A 16,913-nucleotide genomic window follows, 5' to 3' on the forward strand; every position below is an offset into this window, starting at 1 on the left:
AATTTTAAGAAAATAACTCACAGTCTTATATCCAAAGATAACTTAGCATAGTTTATATATATATATATATTTTAATTGGCATATATTTGTTTTACAGTGTTGTGTTAGTTTCTACTGTACAGCGAAGTGAATCAGCCATATGTATACATATATCCCCTCTTTTCTGGATTTCCTTCCCATTTAGGTCACCATAGAGCACTAAGCAGAGTTCCCTGTGCTATATAGCAGGTTCTCATTAATTATCTATTTTATACCTATTAGTGTATACATGTCAGTCCCAATCTCCCAGTTCATCCCACCCCCCATTTCCCGCCTGGGTGTCCATATGTTTGTTCTCTATGTCTTTGTCTCTTTTTCTGCCTTGCAAACAGGTTCATCTGTACCATTTTTCTAGATTCCACAAATATGCGTTAATATACGATATTTGTTTTTCTCTTTCTGAACTACTTCACTCTGTATGACAGTCTCTGGGTCCACGTCTCTACAAATGACCCAATTTCATTCCTTTTTATGCCTGAGTAATATTCCATTGTATATATGTACCACATCTTTTTTATCCATTCATCTGTCAATGGGCATTTAGGTTGCTTCCATGACCTGGCTATTGTAAATAGTGCTTCCGTGAAGATTGGGGTGTATGTGTCTTTTTGAATTATGGTTTTCTCTGGGTATATGCCCAGAAGTGGGATTGCTGGGTCATATGGTAATTCTATTTTTAGTTTTTTAAGGAACCTCCATACTGTTCTCCATAGTGGCTGTATCAATTTACATTCCCACCAACAGTGCAAGAGGGTTCCCTTTTCTCCACACCCTCTCCAGCATTTATTGTTTGTAGATTTTTAAAAAATCAACTAATTTATTTTACTTTTTTCTGCGTTGGGTCTTTGTTGCCGCGCACGGGCCTTCTCCAGTTGCGGCGAGCGGGGGCTACTCTTCGTTGTGGTGCGGTGGCTTCTCTTGTTGCGGAGCGTGGGCTCTAGGCGCGTGGGCTTTACTGGTTGTGGCATGCGGGCTCAGTAGTTGTGGCTCATGGACTCTAGAGCACAGGCTCAGTACTTGTGGCACATGGGCTTAGTTGCTCCGTAGCATGTGGGATCTTCCCGGACCAGGGATTGAACCTGTGTCCCCTGCCTTGGTAGGGGGATTCTTAACCACTGTGGCAAGCAGATTCTTAACCACTATGCCACCAGGGAAGTCCCTTTTGTTTTTTTTCTTAGTATAACTTTAAATTGCCAAGGAAAAGCCTGAGTACGTTTTTGCATATTCATTCATTCTCTTAATCAAAAATATATACATGTATAAATATGTATGTTTATAACTATATGTATATATATGAACACACATACATATATAGTGATACGTTTGTATTTAAGGTACTATGTTGGCTGCTTCTTGGAAAGTTTATTGTCTTTCACGGTACAAAAGTTAACTATAATATAAAGCAGACTATGAAGAATGTCCATGTTCTCTTGAAATTCAGACAAGGAACCTCTCTGGATTATCTAAACTTTGTCTCACAAAGTTTCTTTGTTTGTAGATTCCTCTCTTTGGTGCTAAGACTATTGGCCGGAGAAGTCCTGATGGACCAGTGCTGAGCAAAGCTGAATTTGTTGAGAAAGTTCGTCAGAGTAATCAGGCCTGTCATGATGGAGATTTCCACACAGCTATTGTTCTGTACAATGAAGCCCTAGCTGTTGACCCTCAGAACTGCATCTTATACAGCAATAGATCTGCAGCCTATATGAAAATCCAGCAGTATGACAAGGCACTGGACGATGCAATCAAAGCCCGACTTCTCAATCCCAAATGGCCAAAGGTAGAAATTTCATTTACTTTCACAGAATCTTTTGTGCTGATTTCTTATTTTAATGTAACACTTTATTGACTGAGTGCAGTTATAAATTTTTTAAGAGTCTGTACTTCAGCAAGATATGGAATGGCTTCATTGAGCTGGTACACTAGTGAATAGCTTCCTTTTTTTATGCTTTGGAAGTACACTTTACATGTCTAAGTTTAATTCTTTTCCTGTATGTTTGAGATATAAATTTTTTTTTTCACTCAGTTTCTTGAGAGGATGTGTTTAGTTATTTCTCTAGGTTTTGGACATCTCTTTTTTGCACAGATGTTTTAGATGGAGTATTATGATTGTGTTTCTTTCCTTCAATTTAAAATAATTTTATTCCCTGTCAATGACTGCTTATTTTCAGAATGTTATTTAATCAGAGAAACTTTTTTTCCTAATAAATCATTGTAATTATCTATATTCCCTTTAATAGTTTGTCTTGAGTTGTTATCTTTGTTTTGTATATACTTTATTTTCATTGTGCCTCTTCACCTCCTAACCCCCAGTTTATTTTAGAAATGATTTCTTAAGATGTGACTTGAAGTGTTGAGATTTTTTTTTTATTGAACCACAAAACCATTTCGTCCTAATTTTGGCTTTCTGTTTGGTTAACAAAGGTTAATAGAAATTTCCTAGAAGTTTAAAAAAGATTCTTACTGTCTTAATAATATGTCATAGTCATAGCTTTCTACCTTAATTCTGGTAGGTATTGTTGGCCTCATTCAGTGGAATTTCTAGTATTGCTGCTACCTTATGAGTTGTTTAGTATTCTGTAATTCCCTAAAGGATTTCTTTTATAAGTATAATCATTGTAAATGAAACAAAATCTGTTTTAAAAAATTGTTGTATGCCAACATTTGGGGGTTAGATTGCTGTTTTCAAAGGACAGACCTAGGTTCAAATTCCTTCTCTTCTATTAATGACAATATGGTTTTGGATAAATCTCTTAACCTCTCTGGGGTTATGATAAATGGGATGATAATACCTATCTTGTAAGGTTATTTAAGGGTAGAGATAATATGTTACTTGTACATACTTGGTGTTTGGTGTATAATAGCTATGATTGTGCATTTTTATTAAATGTTCAAATTAGTAAATTATTCTAGCAAGGCTTGACCTGTGTCTTCTCTTCTTCTTTCTTTCTTTCTTTTTTTTTTTTTAAGACTGTGATTGATGTAATGAGCCTGATAAATATAGAGAAGTTAAATTTCAGATCACGTATCTTCATTCCTTTTTTATTGTGGTCCACTTAACTTGTGTCCTTCTTAATATTTGTGAATAGCTATAAACTTTTACCTTTTTCCTTTTTCTATGTCATTTCTACTTTCTCTTGTCAACCTCTTGTGATTTTTACACAGAAAATGGCTGAAAAGTTGCACTTTTATGACTATAGATGAAAAATCAACTTTTTTGGATAATGTCAAGTTTTAGTCTCTGATTTTTTCCCCTTATGATAAGTAAATTTATTGTATATTTATAATTTGCATTAATATTTCAACTCCATATTTGGCTTTAAGCATTCTAACTTAGGAACATTTAGAATTATATGAAATATAAATTAGGGTTTGTTATTGAAATCATGAAGGGTCTTTCTGTATAATGATTCATAATAAAATTAATTTATAAAGAAATTACTACTGCATAAAAAGTTGCATTTTATAAAAACTTGCTTTTATACTTACTTTTCTGGGAATATACTCATTATGTAAAAGAAAGTTCATTTATACTCTCTGTCATGAAGATATGCCTGGTAAATTTTTATCAATTCCTTTTTCTTTTAATTTTGACTTTTCTAACTGACTTTTTCATTATGATCCTTTCTGAAATCTTTCTCTGAAATGTCATTGTTGTCTAGTTTGATGTGGTAAAACATACCTTCCAATTTCTCTCTCTCTCTGTAAAAGTTAATTTTTTATATTAAGATGCAAGGACTTCAGAGGTTGGTTGGAGAGTTTTTTATTCACATTTATTTTATCTGAATGAAAGAATGATTTTGACGTTATATGGGCTGCAAAAGAAGTGTGAGCAAAAGCACTATGAGAGCCCCCCGACCTGCAGAAAAGAATAAGCCCAGTCCCATTATGATACCTTATCTCCAACTGCCTCTTAGCTGTTGTCTGTATATGTTCATTCTTTCTGTGTCCTGTTTAAGAAATATTTGTCTCACTCAAAGTTATAAAGTTTTTCTTACCTTTTCTTCTAGGATTTTTATACTTTTTGCCTTTAAGTCTGTGATTCATTTCGAGTTAGTTTTGGGGTATTGTATGAAGTAAGGGTCAAGGTTTATTTATTTTCCATATAGATAACCATGTTCCAGCAACATTTGTTGAAAAGACTATCCTTTCCCCATTGAATTATCTTTGGTACCTTTGTCACAAACCATTTGATCATAAAAGTATTGGGGTATTTACTGGACTCTCTATTTTGTTCCTTTGATTTATTATCTATCTTTATCAAAACCATACTATTTTGATTACTGTAGTTTTAAGTTTCAGCATCAGATACTGTGAGTGTTCTAGCTTTATTCTTCTTTTTCTAGGTTGTTTTTGCTCTTCTGTCTTTGCATTTTTATATAAATGTAAAATCAACTTATCAATTTCTTCAAAAAACCTACTAGGAAACTAGTGGGATTGCATTGAATTTTTAATTTGGAGAGAATTGCTATCTCAACATTCCAGTCCATAAATATGGTATATCTCTCCATTTATTTAGTTTTTCTTTTATTTCCCTTTACAAATTTTTGTAGCTTTCAGGTCTTTACACATCTTTTATTAAATTTATTCCTAAGTATTTTGTTTTTTGATGCTATTATAAATGGATTTAAAATTTTTCATTTTCTAATTTTTAATTGCTAGTCTGTAGAAAAAATGTATTTTTTTACTTTGTGTCATGTGACCCTGTTGAGTTTTCTTTTAAGTTCTAGTAGGACTTTTTACAGATCCCTTAGGATCTTTTCTGTACATGATCATCTTTTCTGTACATGATCATGTCATCTGCATTTCTACTACTTCCTTTTTTTTTTTTTTTTTTTGCATAAGCCTTTTATTTCTTTTTCTTGCTTCATTGTACTGGTTAGGATATCCATTACGATTATGCGTAGAAATGGTGAGAGCAAACTTCCTTTACTCATTCCTTATCTTAGTGCAAAAGTAGTGAGCTTTTTATTGTTGATGATGATGCCCTTAATCAGATGGAGGATATTCCCTTCAATTCCTATCACAATTGAGTGTTGAATTTTGTCAAAATTTTTCTTCATCTATTGAAATTATAATACATATTTTTTCTCATTTAGTGTGTTAATGTGGTAAATGAAATTGATTTTGTTTTGGGATGTTAAGTCAACCTTGCATTCATGGGATAGATACCACTTAGTCATTATGTATTATCACTTTTATATATTGTCAAATTTGATTTGCTGTAATTTTGTTAAGAATTTTTGCATCTGTGTTTATGAGGGATATTGATCTATGTTTTCTTTTCTCATGATGTCTTTGCTGGTTTTGGTATCAAAGTAATACTGGCCTCATACAATGAGCTGTGAAGTGTTCCCTCTTCTTGTGTTTTCTGAAAAAAATTTATGTAGGATTGGCACTGTTTTGTCCTTAAGTATTTGATAGAATTGACCAGTCAAGTCATCTTTACTTGGACTTTTCTTTGTGGGAAGATTTTAATTATGAATTCAATTTCTTTGATTGATATGAGGCCATTCAAGTTTTCTAATTGTTAGATTAGTTTTGGTATTTTGTTTCAGTTAATTTTTACATTTAATCTAGGTTGCAAATTTATTGGCATGAAGTTGTTAATAACATTCCTTTATTATACTTTTCATTTCTGTAGGAACTATAATGATGTCCTTTCTTTCATTCTTGCTATTGTTAATTTGTATCTTCTCTCTTTTATCTCATTAGTCTGCCCAGATGTTTATCAGTTTTATTTCTAGACAATCAGTTGTTGGGTTTTTTGATTTTCAGTGTTGTACATTTCCTCTTTAATCAATTTCTGCTCTTTATTATTTTCTTCTAATTATTTTACATTTAGTTTGCTCTCCTTTTCATTTCCTGAGATGGGAGGTTAGGCCATTGATTTTAAATATTTCTTCTTTTTTAATGTAATCATTTAAAGCTAAAATGTTCTCTCCAATCACTGCTTTTGCTGTATCCCACAAATTTTGACATGTTATGTTTTCACTATCATTCAGTTAAGAATATTTTCTAATTTTCCTTATGATTACTTCTTTCATCCATGAGTTATTAAAGTTCATTACTTAATTTCCTAATATTTGTTTTTTTTTAAAGTTATCTTATTATTGATCTCTAACCTAGTTCCATTGTGGTTAAAGAACATACTTGGTATGATGTTACTGCTTTTCAATTTACTGAGGCTTGTTTCATGGCCAGCATATGATTTATCTTGGTGAACCTACTATGAGCAATTGAAAAGAATGGGTATTTTGCAGTTGTGAGGTATAATTCTATGGATATCAACTTGGTCAAGGTGGTTGATAGTGTTGTTCATATCTTCTTTGACTTTGCTGACTTATATTTGTTTAGTTATTCCATCAGTTGCTGAAATAAAGATAGTTTCACTTTATTCATAAAATAGTTTCTTTCTTATTTTGTTGTAATAAGCTTTTATTGTAACAGTTTTCTCATCAAAAACTTTCTGTTGTTCCATATTGCCAATTGGCCTGATATTCAAGACTCTGCACAAGTGGTCACATTTCCCCGTTTTTTTCTTGCTACTCTGCTGATAAACCTGCTCTTGTTGGTCCAGTCTTCTCCTTTTTCTTCTTAATTCTTGTTTATGCCAAACTCTGTGCCTGGAGTTTTCTTCCCTGCTCCCAGTATTATTGGGCTTCATAGGATAGGTCCAGGTCAACTCTTACTTTTGTTTTTTTTTTTCTTTGAATTTAAGTATAGTTAATTTACAATGCTGTGTTAGTTTCAAGTGTACAGAAAAGTGATTCAGTTATATTTATATACACACATATGTATATGTAGATTTCATATATTCTTTTTCAGATTCTTTTCCATTATAGGTCACTACAAGATATTGAGTATAGTTCCCTGTGCTATACAGTAAATCCTTGTTGTTTACCTCTTTTATATATAGTAGTATGTATATGTTAATCCCAAACTCCTAATTTATCCCCCATTCCCCCTGCTGTCCCCTTTGGTAACCATTAGTTTGTTTTCCATGTCTGTGAGTCTATTTCTGTTTTGTAAGTTCATTTATGTCATTTTTTTAGATTCCACATGTAAGTGATATATGATATTTGTCTTTCCTTGTCTGACTTACTTCACTTAACATGATAATCTCTAGGTCCAGCCTTGGTTGCTGTCATTCTTTTTTATGGCTGTCAACTCTTACTTTTTCCTGGAAGCTACATTGAGCTTCTGTGAATATCATTCATTGTCTGTTGCTAAGTTCACTTAATTAGTTATTTATATTGTTATATAAACATGTCACTTGAATGTCTGAGTCTTAAACTAGCTTGAGAATCCCTTGAAAGTTTGTTGTTTATTTATTTTATAGTCCTGATATTGCTGTGTACTTTTTTTTAAACCTCAGTATTTAAATCAATGAGAAAATCAGGAGACATAATTGTGCGTTTTTTTCTTGAAGACGTCTAAGGATGCAGATGTCACAGACCATAAACTTACCACCTTGATGTTTATTTATTTATTTTAAATTAATTAATTAATTAGTTTTTGGCGGTGTTGGGTTTTTGTTGCTGCAAGTGGGCTTTCTCTAGTTGCAGCAAGCGGGGGCTACTCTTCATGTGGTGCATGGGCTTCTCATTGTGGTGGCTTCTCTTGTTGTGGAGCACAGGCTCTAGGCACGCGGGCTTCAGTAGTTGTGGCACATGGGCTCATAGTTGTGGCACATGGGCTTAGTTGCTTCACAGCATGTGGGATCTTCCCGGACCAGGGATCGAACTCGTGTCCCCTGCATTGGCAGGCGGATTCTTAACCATTGTGCCACCAGGGAAGTCCCCACCTTGATGTTTAGAAGTTCTTTTTTATTGTTAGCTGAAGACCTCAATAGTTTTAGTCTACTTTTTAATCAGTTCTGGAAGCAATCTAACATTTCTTTCAAATCTCCCACATTGAAACCTTTTGTATGTTTAGCAAGATAGCATAGTATAATGGAAACAGCATATACAGGTACTCCTTGCTTTTCATGGTAGCACAGTACCACAGAAACAACTGTGCAAGCTAAAAAATCTTGTAGTGTGATCCTTGTAGTAATTTTGATTGTTCTGTGACCTTTACCGGGTTTTGTCAAAATATTAAAAACTTTCTTATTGTAGATTATAAGTGTATAAGGAATGGAAAATATTAAAACTGTATTTATTTTTTATTTTTCTATAAAAAGCTTATCCAGAGTTATTTGAACAGTGCTTACTACCTTCTTCTCATCATGTAATTCGCAATACAGAGTGAGCAAATGCCAATGACAATATGCCATGGCAAACTCTCATATGGCTTTCTAATTTGGATCAGCTTCTAATGTTTTAATCTTTGTACTTTCAGTTTTGTGAAATATCTCTGAGAATTCCTATAATTCCAGTAATTTTACCAGATCACTTTCTCTGGAACATTTTCAGCTTTTTTGTCAGAACTGCTTTCTTCATTTATGTCCTTAAGTTCACTGTCACTAAGTTCTTCTGACTGAATCCCTTGAACAGTGAGTGTGTCAGCATTCCCACAGTCAGCTCTTTCTCCTATAGCTCCCCTTATATTTGATTTGAATTTTACCTTCAGTGTTGTCACTTTTTATTTCTTTGCTACACTCATCTTTGTTGGTCAGTTCTCTCTTTCAAAAATTCATTTTTATAAAATGTCCACATGAGTTTATCACTGGGAGATAAGGAGGCAACACAACTACCTCTTTGCTGCTTGTGTATGGGCTGAATAACAGATGTACAGTGACCAATCGCTGACAGACTTTGAAACAAATGATGTTTGGTCACTAATCATGATGCACATACCCTCATGTACCCTCATTCCTAAAATATCGTATCACTTTTTAGTTGTATATACTTTAGTTTGATTTCTTACCCTTTATCTTTCTGTTTTGGAATTTTCTTGAATCACATTTTTTCAGACAAGTTAGTTGTGAAGTAGTTACTGTTATTTTAGTGTGAATTATGAGTTACAGAAACAGTTATATTCTTCAAAGTTACCATAGGAAGAGAAACTCAGAGGAATGATAGTCTTCATGTGGTATAACACTATATAAGGAAAAGTTTCACAGTGGGACTTACCCATTAATTTTAAAGCATACCGTAAATACCTCCTCGTTCTGTACAGCTCTTCTCATATTCTCATTCATTGATTATACCTGATGGCAGAATCCTATCAGGTATAATACTTGATGACAGAGTATTATACCTTATTTGTCAGGTATTATACCTGATGACAGAGTTATATGTAATAAAAAATATTAAGAAATATCATGGCCTCATGTTTCCTTTTAGTTTACCTAAATTATAATAGTAAAAAAATATAGCTCTTATCGAATGCTTATTTGCCAAAGTGTTGTCTGAATTCTTTTACTTGTGATATCAATTTTATACCACATTAAGCTCATGAAGTACATATTATTATCCTAACTTTGCAAAAGCAAATGTTTATACTCAGTGAGAGGTTAAATAACTTGTCCAGGACATCCAGTTAGTAACTAGAAGAGTTAGACTTTAACCCAGGTCTGTCTGATTCTAAAGAATTTTTCCTTAATCAGTATACTATACTACTTTCCTGGACAAAGGAGTTAATTAATTAAGGAATCTTAAGAGTTCAGAATTCTCTTTCAAGTTTTAACATGATATGTCCAAATAATGTTGAGCAGACTGTTCAATTTCAGATTCCTGTGGTATAAACCAGAGTCTGAGATTGCAATTTATTTGCCTTTTACTTGTCATTACAAGTAAAAGAAAGTGTTTTAAATGCCTTGGAGCTTAATAACAGAAATGCACAAAATAATGCTGCATTTTTATAGATGATAGTATGCATTTGTTATGCACTTTTGGGGTATGTGTCCTTTTTATAATTTCAGCAAGAAATAAAATTGTTTATTGAGCATTTCTATGTGCTAGGCACTATTCTAAACCTCAGTGATTCAGCCAAGAACAGGGCTGTTACAGCTAACATTCTAGTGGGGAGAAGAAGAAAATAGAGTAATAAATACATATGAAAATGATTGAAAGTGACAAGTGCTCAGAAGACTTAAAAAAGACTAGACTAAAGGGAAAGAGTACTGAGAAAAGAGAATGACAGAATTATGGGAGAGTTTATGGGAGGAGATGAGATTCAGATGAGACCTGAAAGAACTAAATGTGAAGATCTGGGCAAAGTGCATTCTGGGCAGAGTAAACAGCTAATTTGAACTTGGCTAATTGAAGAAAATAGCATGAAGATCAGTGGAGCACAATGAATGAGTGAGTGAAGAGGAGATAGTAGGAGATGAGGTTGTTGATGTGGCCAGGAGCAAGGTCACGTAGGGCCTTGGTCTTTTAAGCCATTTGTAGGGCTGTAATGTTTTATTCAAAGAATGATGGGATGTGATCAGAAGATTTTAACTAGATGGATAACATATTTAATTTATGGTCAGTGTAGTTAAAGGTTATGAGTGTCTTTAATTTCTACATATTTGTGACTTTCCAAAATTTCTTCTGTTATTTATTTCAAATTTCATCCCATTGTGGTTGGAGAACATACTTTGTGTCATATCAGTCATTTTAAATTTATTGAGGCTTGCTTTATGGCTTAGCATATCTTTCCTCAAGAATGTTCCATCTGCACTTGAGAAAAATGTGTATTCTGCTGTGTTGAGTGGGGTGTTTTTTAGATGTGCATTAGGTCTAATTAGTTTATAGTGTTGTTCGAGTCTTCTTTTTTCTTGTTAATATGATGATGGTCCTATTCATTATTGGAAGTGGAATATGTATTGAAGTTGAATTGTTGAATTGTCTATTTCTCCCTTCACTTCTGTCAGTTCTTCGTCATGTATTTTGGGAGCTCTGTTGTTTGGTGCTAATATTTTTATGATTTTATGTCTTCCTGAAAGATTGTTCCTTTTATCATTACAAAATATTCTTTGTCTGTGGTGACAATTTTTGCCTTTAAAGCTATTTTGTCTGATATTAACATAGCCACACCATTTCTATTTTTGTTACTGCCTATATGGTATATCTTTTTTCTTACTTTTCCTTTCAACCTATTTGTGTTTTTGAAACTAAAGTGAGTGTCTTCTAGACAGCATATAGTTACATCATGGTTTTGTTTAAAAAAAAAAAAGTATTCTGCCAGTCCCTCTCCTTTGATTGTAGTGTCTAATCCATTTATATTTAATGTAACTGCTCATAAGGTAGGATTTACACCTGCCTCTTTGTTATACGTTTTCTATATGACTTTTTTGGTGTCTTTCATACGTTTTCTATATATCTTTTTCTCTCCCTGCACTACTTCCTTTTTTTTATGTTAAATATTTTCTAGTATACCATTTACATTCCCCTGTTATTGTTGTTTTTACTGTATATATTTTTAGTTATTTTCTTGGTTCCTAGGCATTATAATTAACATTTTTGTTTAAAATAATATAGTTTGAATTTATATCAACTTTAGTTTCAAAAGTATACAAAACTTTGCTGTGATATAGCTTCATTCCTTTCTCTTTCCTTTGTGCTATTATTGTCATACAAATTACATCTTTATACATTATAAGCCCTTCAGCATGATCTTATAATTATTGCTTTATGCCATTGTCTTTTTCTTTTTAATACATTTATTTATTTTTGTCTGCATTGGGTCTTCATTGCTGCTTGCGGGCTGTCTCTAGTTGCGGTGAGCGGGGGCCACTCCTTGCCATGGCGTGTGGGGCTTCTCACTGTGGCGGCCTCTCCCATTGTGGAGCATGGGCTCCAGGTGCGCGGGCCTCAGAAGTTGTGGTTCGTGGGCTCCAGGCACAGGCTCAGCAGTTGTGGTGCACGGGCCCAGCCGCTCCGCAGCATATGGGATCTTCCCGGACCAGGGATCAAACCTGTGTCCCCTGCATTGGCAGGCGGACTCTCAACCACTGCACCACCAAGGAAGCCCTATGCCATTTTCTTTTAAAACAAACAGTTTCTACCTCTTTATTGATATTCTCTATTTGCTGAGACATTGTACTCAGGCTTTTTTTTTTTTTTTAAATTCCTTAGACGTGGTTTTCTTTAGTACTTTGAACATGTTTATAATAGGTGACTTAAAATCTTTGTCTTCTAAGTCCAACATCTGGGTTTCCTCAGATTCTCTTGCCTGCTTTTTTTTGCAGTGTATGGGCCATACTTACCTGTTTCTTTGGGTATCTCATAATTTTTTGTTGAAAAATGGACATTTTAAGTAACATATTGTAGCAACTTTGAAAAAAATCAGTTCCCTTGTTGTCCCCCCTCCCTGGGTTTATTGTTGCTGTTTGTTGTTGTTCCTGCCTTTTGTGAATTAGTGGCTTTCCTGGACTAATTTTTTAAAGTCTATATTCTTTGTCATGTGTAGCCACTGAAGTTTCTGCTTGGTTAGCTTAGTGGTCAGTTGTTGATTGGACAGAGATTCCTTAAATGCCTTGAACCAGTAATTCTCCCAGGCTTTGTTGAAGAGTTCTCTGTGTTGGGGCATACTTTCAGCATTCTGGCAACTTGCAACTGTGTCTTAGCCTTCGCTTCCTGCTTGTGTAAAACCTCACGTTCAGCCAGCGGTGAGAGATTAGTACATTCTTAGTTCTTTCTTGAGCATGCACAGAGCTGTGCACATTCCTAGATTCCCGAGAATATTTTGGAGTTTTTCAAAGCCTCCTATGAACATCTGATTCTCCAGATTTTTCTTCTAAGTTTTTTCTTTGGCCTCTTGTTTACCCAACTTGTATTGCAGCTTCAGGCAGCTGTGATGTTAAGCAATTGCCACTGCTTTTGTTTGACACATGCCCTGAGAGGAGGGCTGTTTGCACTGAGCCATCTCTGAGTCAGGTCAAATAAAGTCCTATGACTGGAGCTTTCTTAAGAAGCTGCCAGACAGGTCAGATAGTGGTGTTTTTCTGGGGATAGGGTGCTTTGGAAAGCTCCAAACCATTGGCTCCTAAGCTTCTGGTTTTCACAAGTATTTTGCTTGGGAGGCTGCTTGGTTTTCACATTTACCACAGAGCTGGAAGAAGGGGATAAAAATAGTATAGGGTAAAACCCCACAAACTTGTTGTTCTTTGAGATTCAGCTGTTTCTTTTGAAGAAACACTTCTTGGGCTGCTGCAAGTCATTGGTTAATTTCCAGAATTCTGAGAAAGTTGATTTTGAAAAGTTTTGCTAATGTTCTCACTGCTTTTATGGAAAAGCAGATTTTTGGAGGTCCTTACTCTGCTATTTTGGAAGTGCTTCTTCATAATTTTCTTTATGGAAAAATATAAAAAACCACTGTGAGAGAAATGGAAAGTAGAAGGGTGAAAGCAGAAGCAGGCAGACCAGTGATGATGCTAACTTGGACTAGAGTTCTGGTGGGGAATGGAAAGAAATTGAAGGACGTGGGATAAGCTTTGTAAAAACTCACTGAATGTCATAACTGTAAGGCTATCACTGATTCTCATAACAATCATCATAGGTGGCGCTGTCTTTATTTCATAGGTAAGGTGAGGTTCAGAGAGATTTAAGCAGTTTGTCCACAGTCAGAGAGTAAGAAAAAAAATCAGAATTAGAAACTCTATTTATCTAACTCCAGTTTTCTTAACATCTGTGCATTCTGTCTCATGACATTAAAATCAAAGTTACGAGTCAAATATTAAATTCACAATAAATATTTACAATAAAGTTGACCATCTTCCTTACATAATTTCCTTGCATAATTCTGGCTTTTAAGGAGGTGAGACTTTATTCAGAAGTGTTTGGTAGACAGTTGGAATGATAATCAGGAAATGGGATTTTTCATATGCAAGAATATAACACTTGCTTTAAATTTAAGTGGACTCTATATTTTACCATAAGTGAAATCCATCACAGTCAGCTGTTTCTTCTTTTAATGTTATTGATTACCAAAACAAATGTTATTACCAGTTTATCTTTGGGAATAAATGGTTTCTTGTTATTAATATAGGCCAGTATTTCATATGTCTTTTTTTTCTTCCTGTGTGCAAGATGTTTATTAAAGAGTGGCCCAGGAGAGACCCTATGGAAGGGAGGGGAGGAGGCAGGGTGGGCAGACAGAAGGTGAGCTGTGCTGCAGGCCTAAACTCGTATGTCTTAAAACACATGATTTTATGACAGGCTTATTATTTGTATGCATTTGAAGCTATGTTTCAGCTGTTTTGGATTAATCTATAAATTGTACATTCACACACACAATTTTTTTATAATTACAAAAGTAACTCAAAATTACTTTTGGAAAAATCTCAGACAATAAAAATTATATTCCTCTCATTCCATTCCTCATACCCCATTCCAGTCCTAGAGTTAACTGTTTTTATTCAATTTAAATATTTTTTGAGATATTTTGTGATATATGTACAACTCTATATGCACATACACATACATATGCTCACACACATATACCTACATACTTTTTAAATGTTAGATTTGTAATGTGTTTATTTTTCTCAATTTATACACCTAATTATTTTAACAGCTATATAATATTCCACATTACGAATATGCCAATTTAATATTTTTAATTTTTTATTTAAGAAGAAGATAAAAATCTGTAGTAAGAGATGAGGTAAAAGTGGTTGAGGGTTTCTTTATTTTCTTGGGTGCATCTAAGAGGGAACAATGTAGTCTTTGTTTCTTTGTTATTCCAGAAAAGACTACAAAGATGACGAACAAAAGTATATTTCCTAGTTGCCACCATTTGATTGGTAGCTTTTTATATTTGTTGATGAAGTGAGTTTTAAGCTCATTGGTCATTGTTTACTTATTTATACATTAAGTTTTAATTTTATATGAAAATCACAATGTTTAATGAGAGGAATTTTTCTCATAAATGTGAGCCTGAAGTAATGCAGAGTCCACAGCATCTCCTTGGAAACCAGCCTTTTGTGGGATAGAACCAAGTAATTTAAGATGGGTGCTTTATCCTTAGAAAATGATTCAGGAAGTGTGGCAAGAAGGGAAGTCTTGCTGTAAACGAAATTCAGGAAATAGGAGCTCAGTTATTAAAGTCTCAGGTTTGTTTGTCATAATTCATTTCAAGAATGTTCTAATGGCCAAGGTATAAACACATGATAAGTAACAAGTTTCACTTCCAGCTCCCAGATGGTACGAATTTATCACTAAGGAATGTGAATGCATTGTTTTAAATGAAGTGAAAGCGTTGTCATTTATACTTGACAGTTGATTAAGCTGTAGTTGTATGCTTTGTGGGTGATATTGTTCAAAATGTATTAGGTCATTCAACTTCTAAAGATTTGTGTTTGTCCTGTTCTGTAATAAAATGATGGTAGCATTTTTTATGTTAATGAAAAGAGAAAACTCTCCTAGGGGTTTCCACAGTCATTTCATTAAAGTATTTTCCAATAGTCTCAAAGGAACGTTTCAGATTAGAAGTTATGAAAGCAACTCCAGAAACAATGGCAAAGAAGTGTTTTTCCAAAAAATTTTTTTAAATGATAAGATTGGTAGATGGCCAGTATGTGTAAAAAATGAATCTTTTTTTTTGGAAGTTGAAGTATTACTACTACCAGAATTGGAATTCTTTTTATATTTGTATTACTATAGCAACACTGGAAGTCATTGAGTAAAGCTAGTCATTGATTAAATTTAGTGATTTTTTTTCACTTATAGGAGATGAAACTGTTTCAGTTTTGAAGAAGGCTACTAAAAACATTATTTTTATATTTATTTACTTATTATATTTTAAAAGGTTAAAAAATATTTTACCTGCAGGTTGCTTTCTAGAATGTGTACATTATTACCTTCATTTGAATTCTCTGGAAGGAACACAGTCTCATTAATTTGAGGAAAATATTTTTTCATGTTAATTGAAGTCCAGTGAGGCTTTTAGGAATTGAGGTTAGAATTGCTCCATGTGTTTATCAGTGTAGATGCTTTTTGAGATGTAATATACTCTATTGTCAAAGCATTTCATTTCTTTTGTTTTTTTACTTTTTATTTAAAAATAATTTCATGAGTTTATTACTTCAGATTTTTTTTTTCCCCCCTTTGGCTGTTCCGTGTTCCATGTGGGATCCTAGTTTCCTGGTCAGGGATTGAACCTGTGTCCCCCGCACTGGAAGCACGGAGTCTTAACCACTGGACTGTCAGGGAAGTCGCCCAGATATTTCTTTCTTTCTTTTTTTTTTAACATCTTTATTGGAGTATAATTGCTTTACAATGGTGTGTTAGTTTCTGCTTTATAACAAAGTGAATCAGTTATACATATGTTCCCATATCTCTTCCCTCTTGCATCTCCCTCCCTCCCACCCTCCCTATCCCACCCAACTAGGTGGTCACAAAGCACCGAGCTGATCTCCCTGTGCTATGCGGCTACTTCCAACTAGCTATCAATTTTACGTTTGGTAGTGTATATATGTCCATACCACTCTCTCGCTTTGTCACAGCTTACCCTTCCCCCTCCCCTTATCCTCAACTCCATTCTCTAGTAGGTCTGTGTCTTTATTCCCATCTTACCCCTAGGTTCTTCATGACATTTTTTTTTCTTAGATTCCATATATATGTGTTAGCATACGGTGTTTGTCTTTCTCTTTCTGACTTACTTCACTCTGTATGACAGACTCTAGATCCATCCACCTCACTACAAATAACTCAATTTTGTTTCGTTTTATGGCTGAGTAATATTGCATTGTATATATGTACCACATCTTCTTTATCCATTCATACGATGATGGACACTTAGGTTGCTTCCATCTCCTGGCTATTGTAAATAGAGCCGCAATGAACATTTTGGTACATGACTCTCTTTGAATTATGGTTTTCTCAGGGTATATGGCCAGTAGTGGGATTGCTGGGTCATATGGTAGTTCTGTTTTTAGTTTTTTAAGGAACCTCCATACTTTTCTCCAAAGTGGCTGTAGCAATTCACATTCCCACCAGCAG

General features: G+C 34.1%; 1 protein-coding gene across 2 annotated transcripts in view; it reads left to right on the forward strand.

Moving 5' to 3' along the window:
* Window positions 1–16,913, forward strand: part of TTC28 (tetratricopeptide repeat domain 28) — a 599,721-nt gene that overhangs the window by 39,852 nt on the left and 542,956 nt on the right. For both annotated transcript variants that reach the window (XM_030860704.2, XM_030860705.2), the window contains exon 2: window positions 1,538–1,816. In XM_030860704.2, coding sequence (XP_030716564.1) covers window positions 1,538–1,816 — 279 coding nt within the window. The remainder of the gene's footprint in view (window positions 1–1,537; window positions 1,817–16,913) is intronic.

Source organism: Globicephala melas, chromosome 13, assembly GCF_963455315.2.
Source record: "Globicephala melas chromosome 13, mGloMel1.2, whole genome shotgun sequence".
Lineage (NCBI taxonomy): Eukaryota > Metazoa > Chordata > Mammalia > Artiodactyla > Delphinidae > Globicephala > Globicephala melas.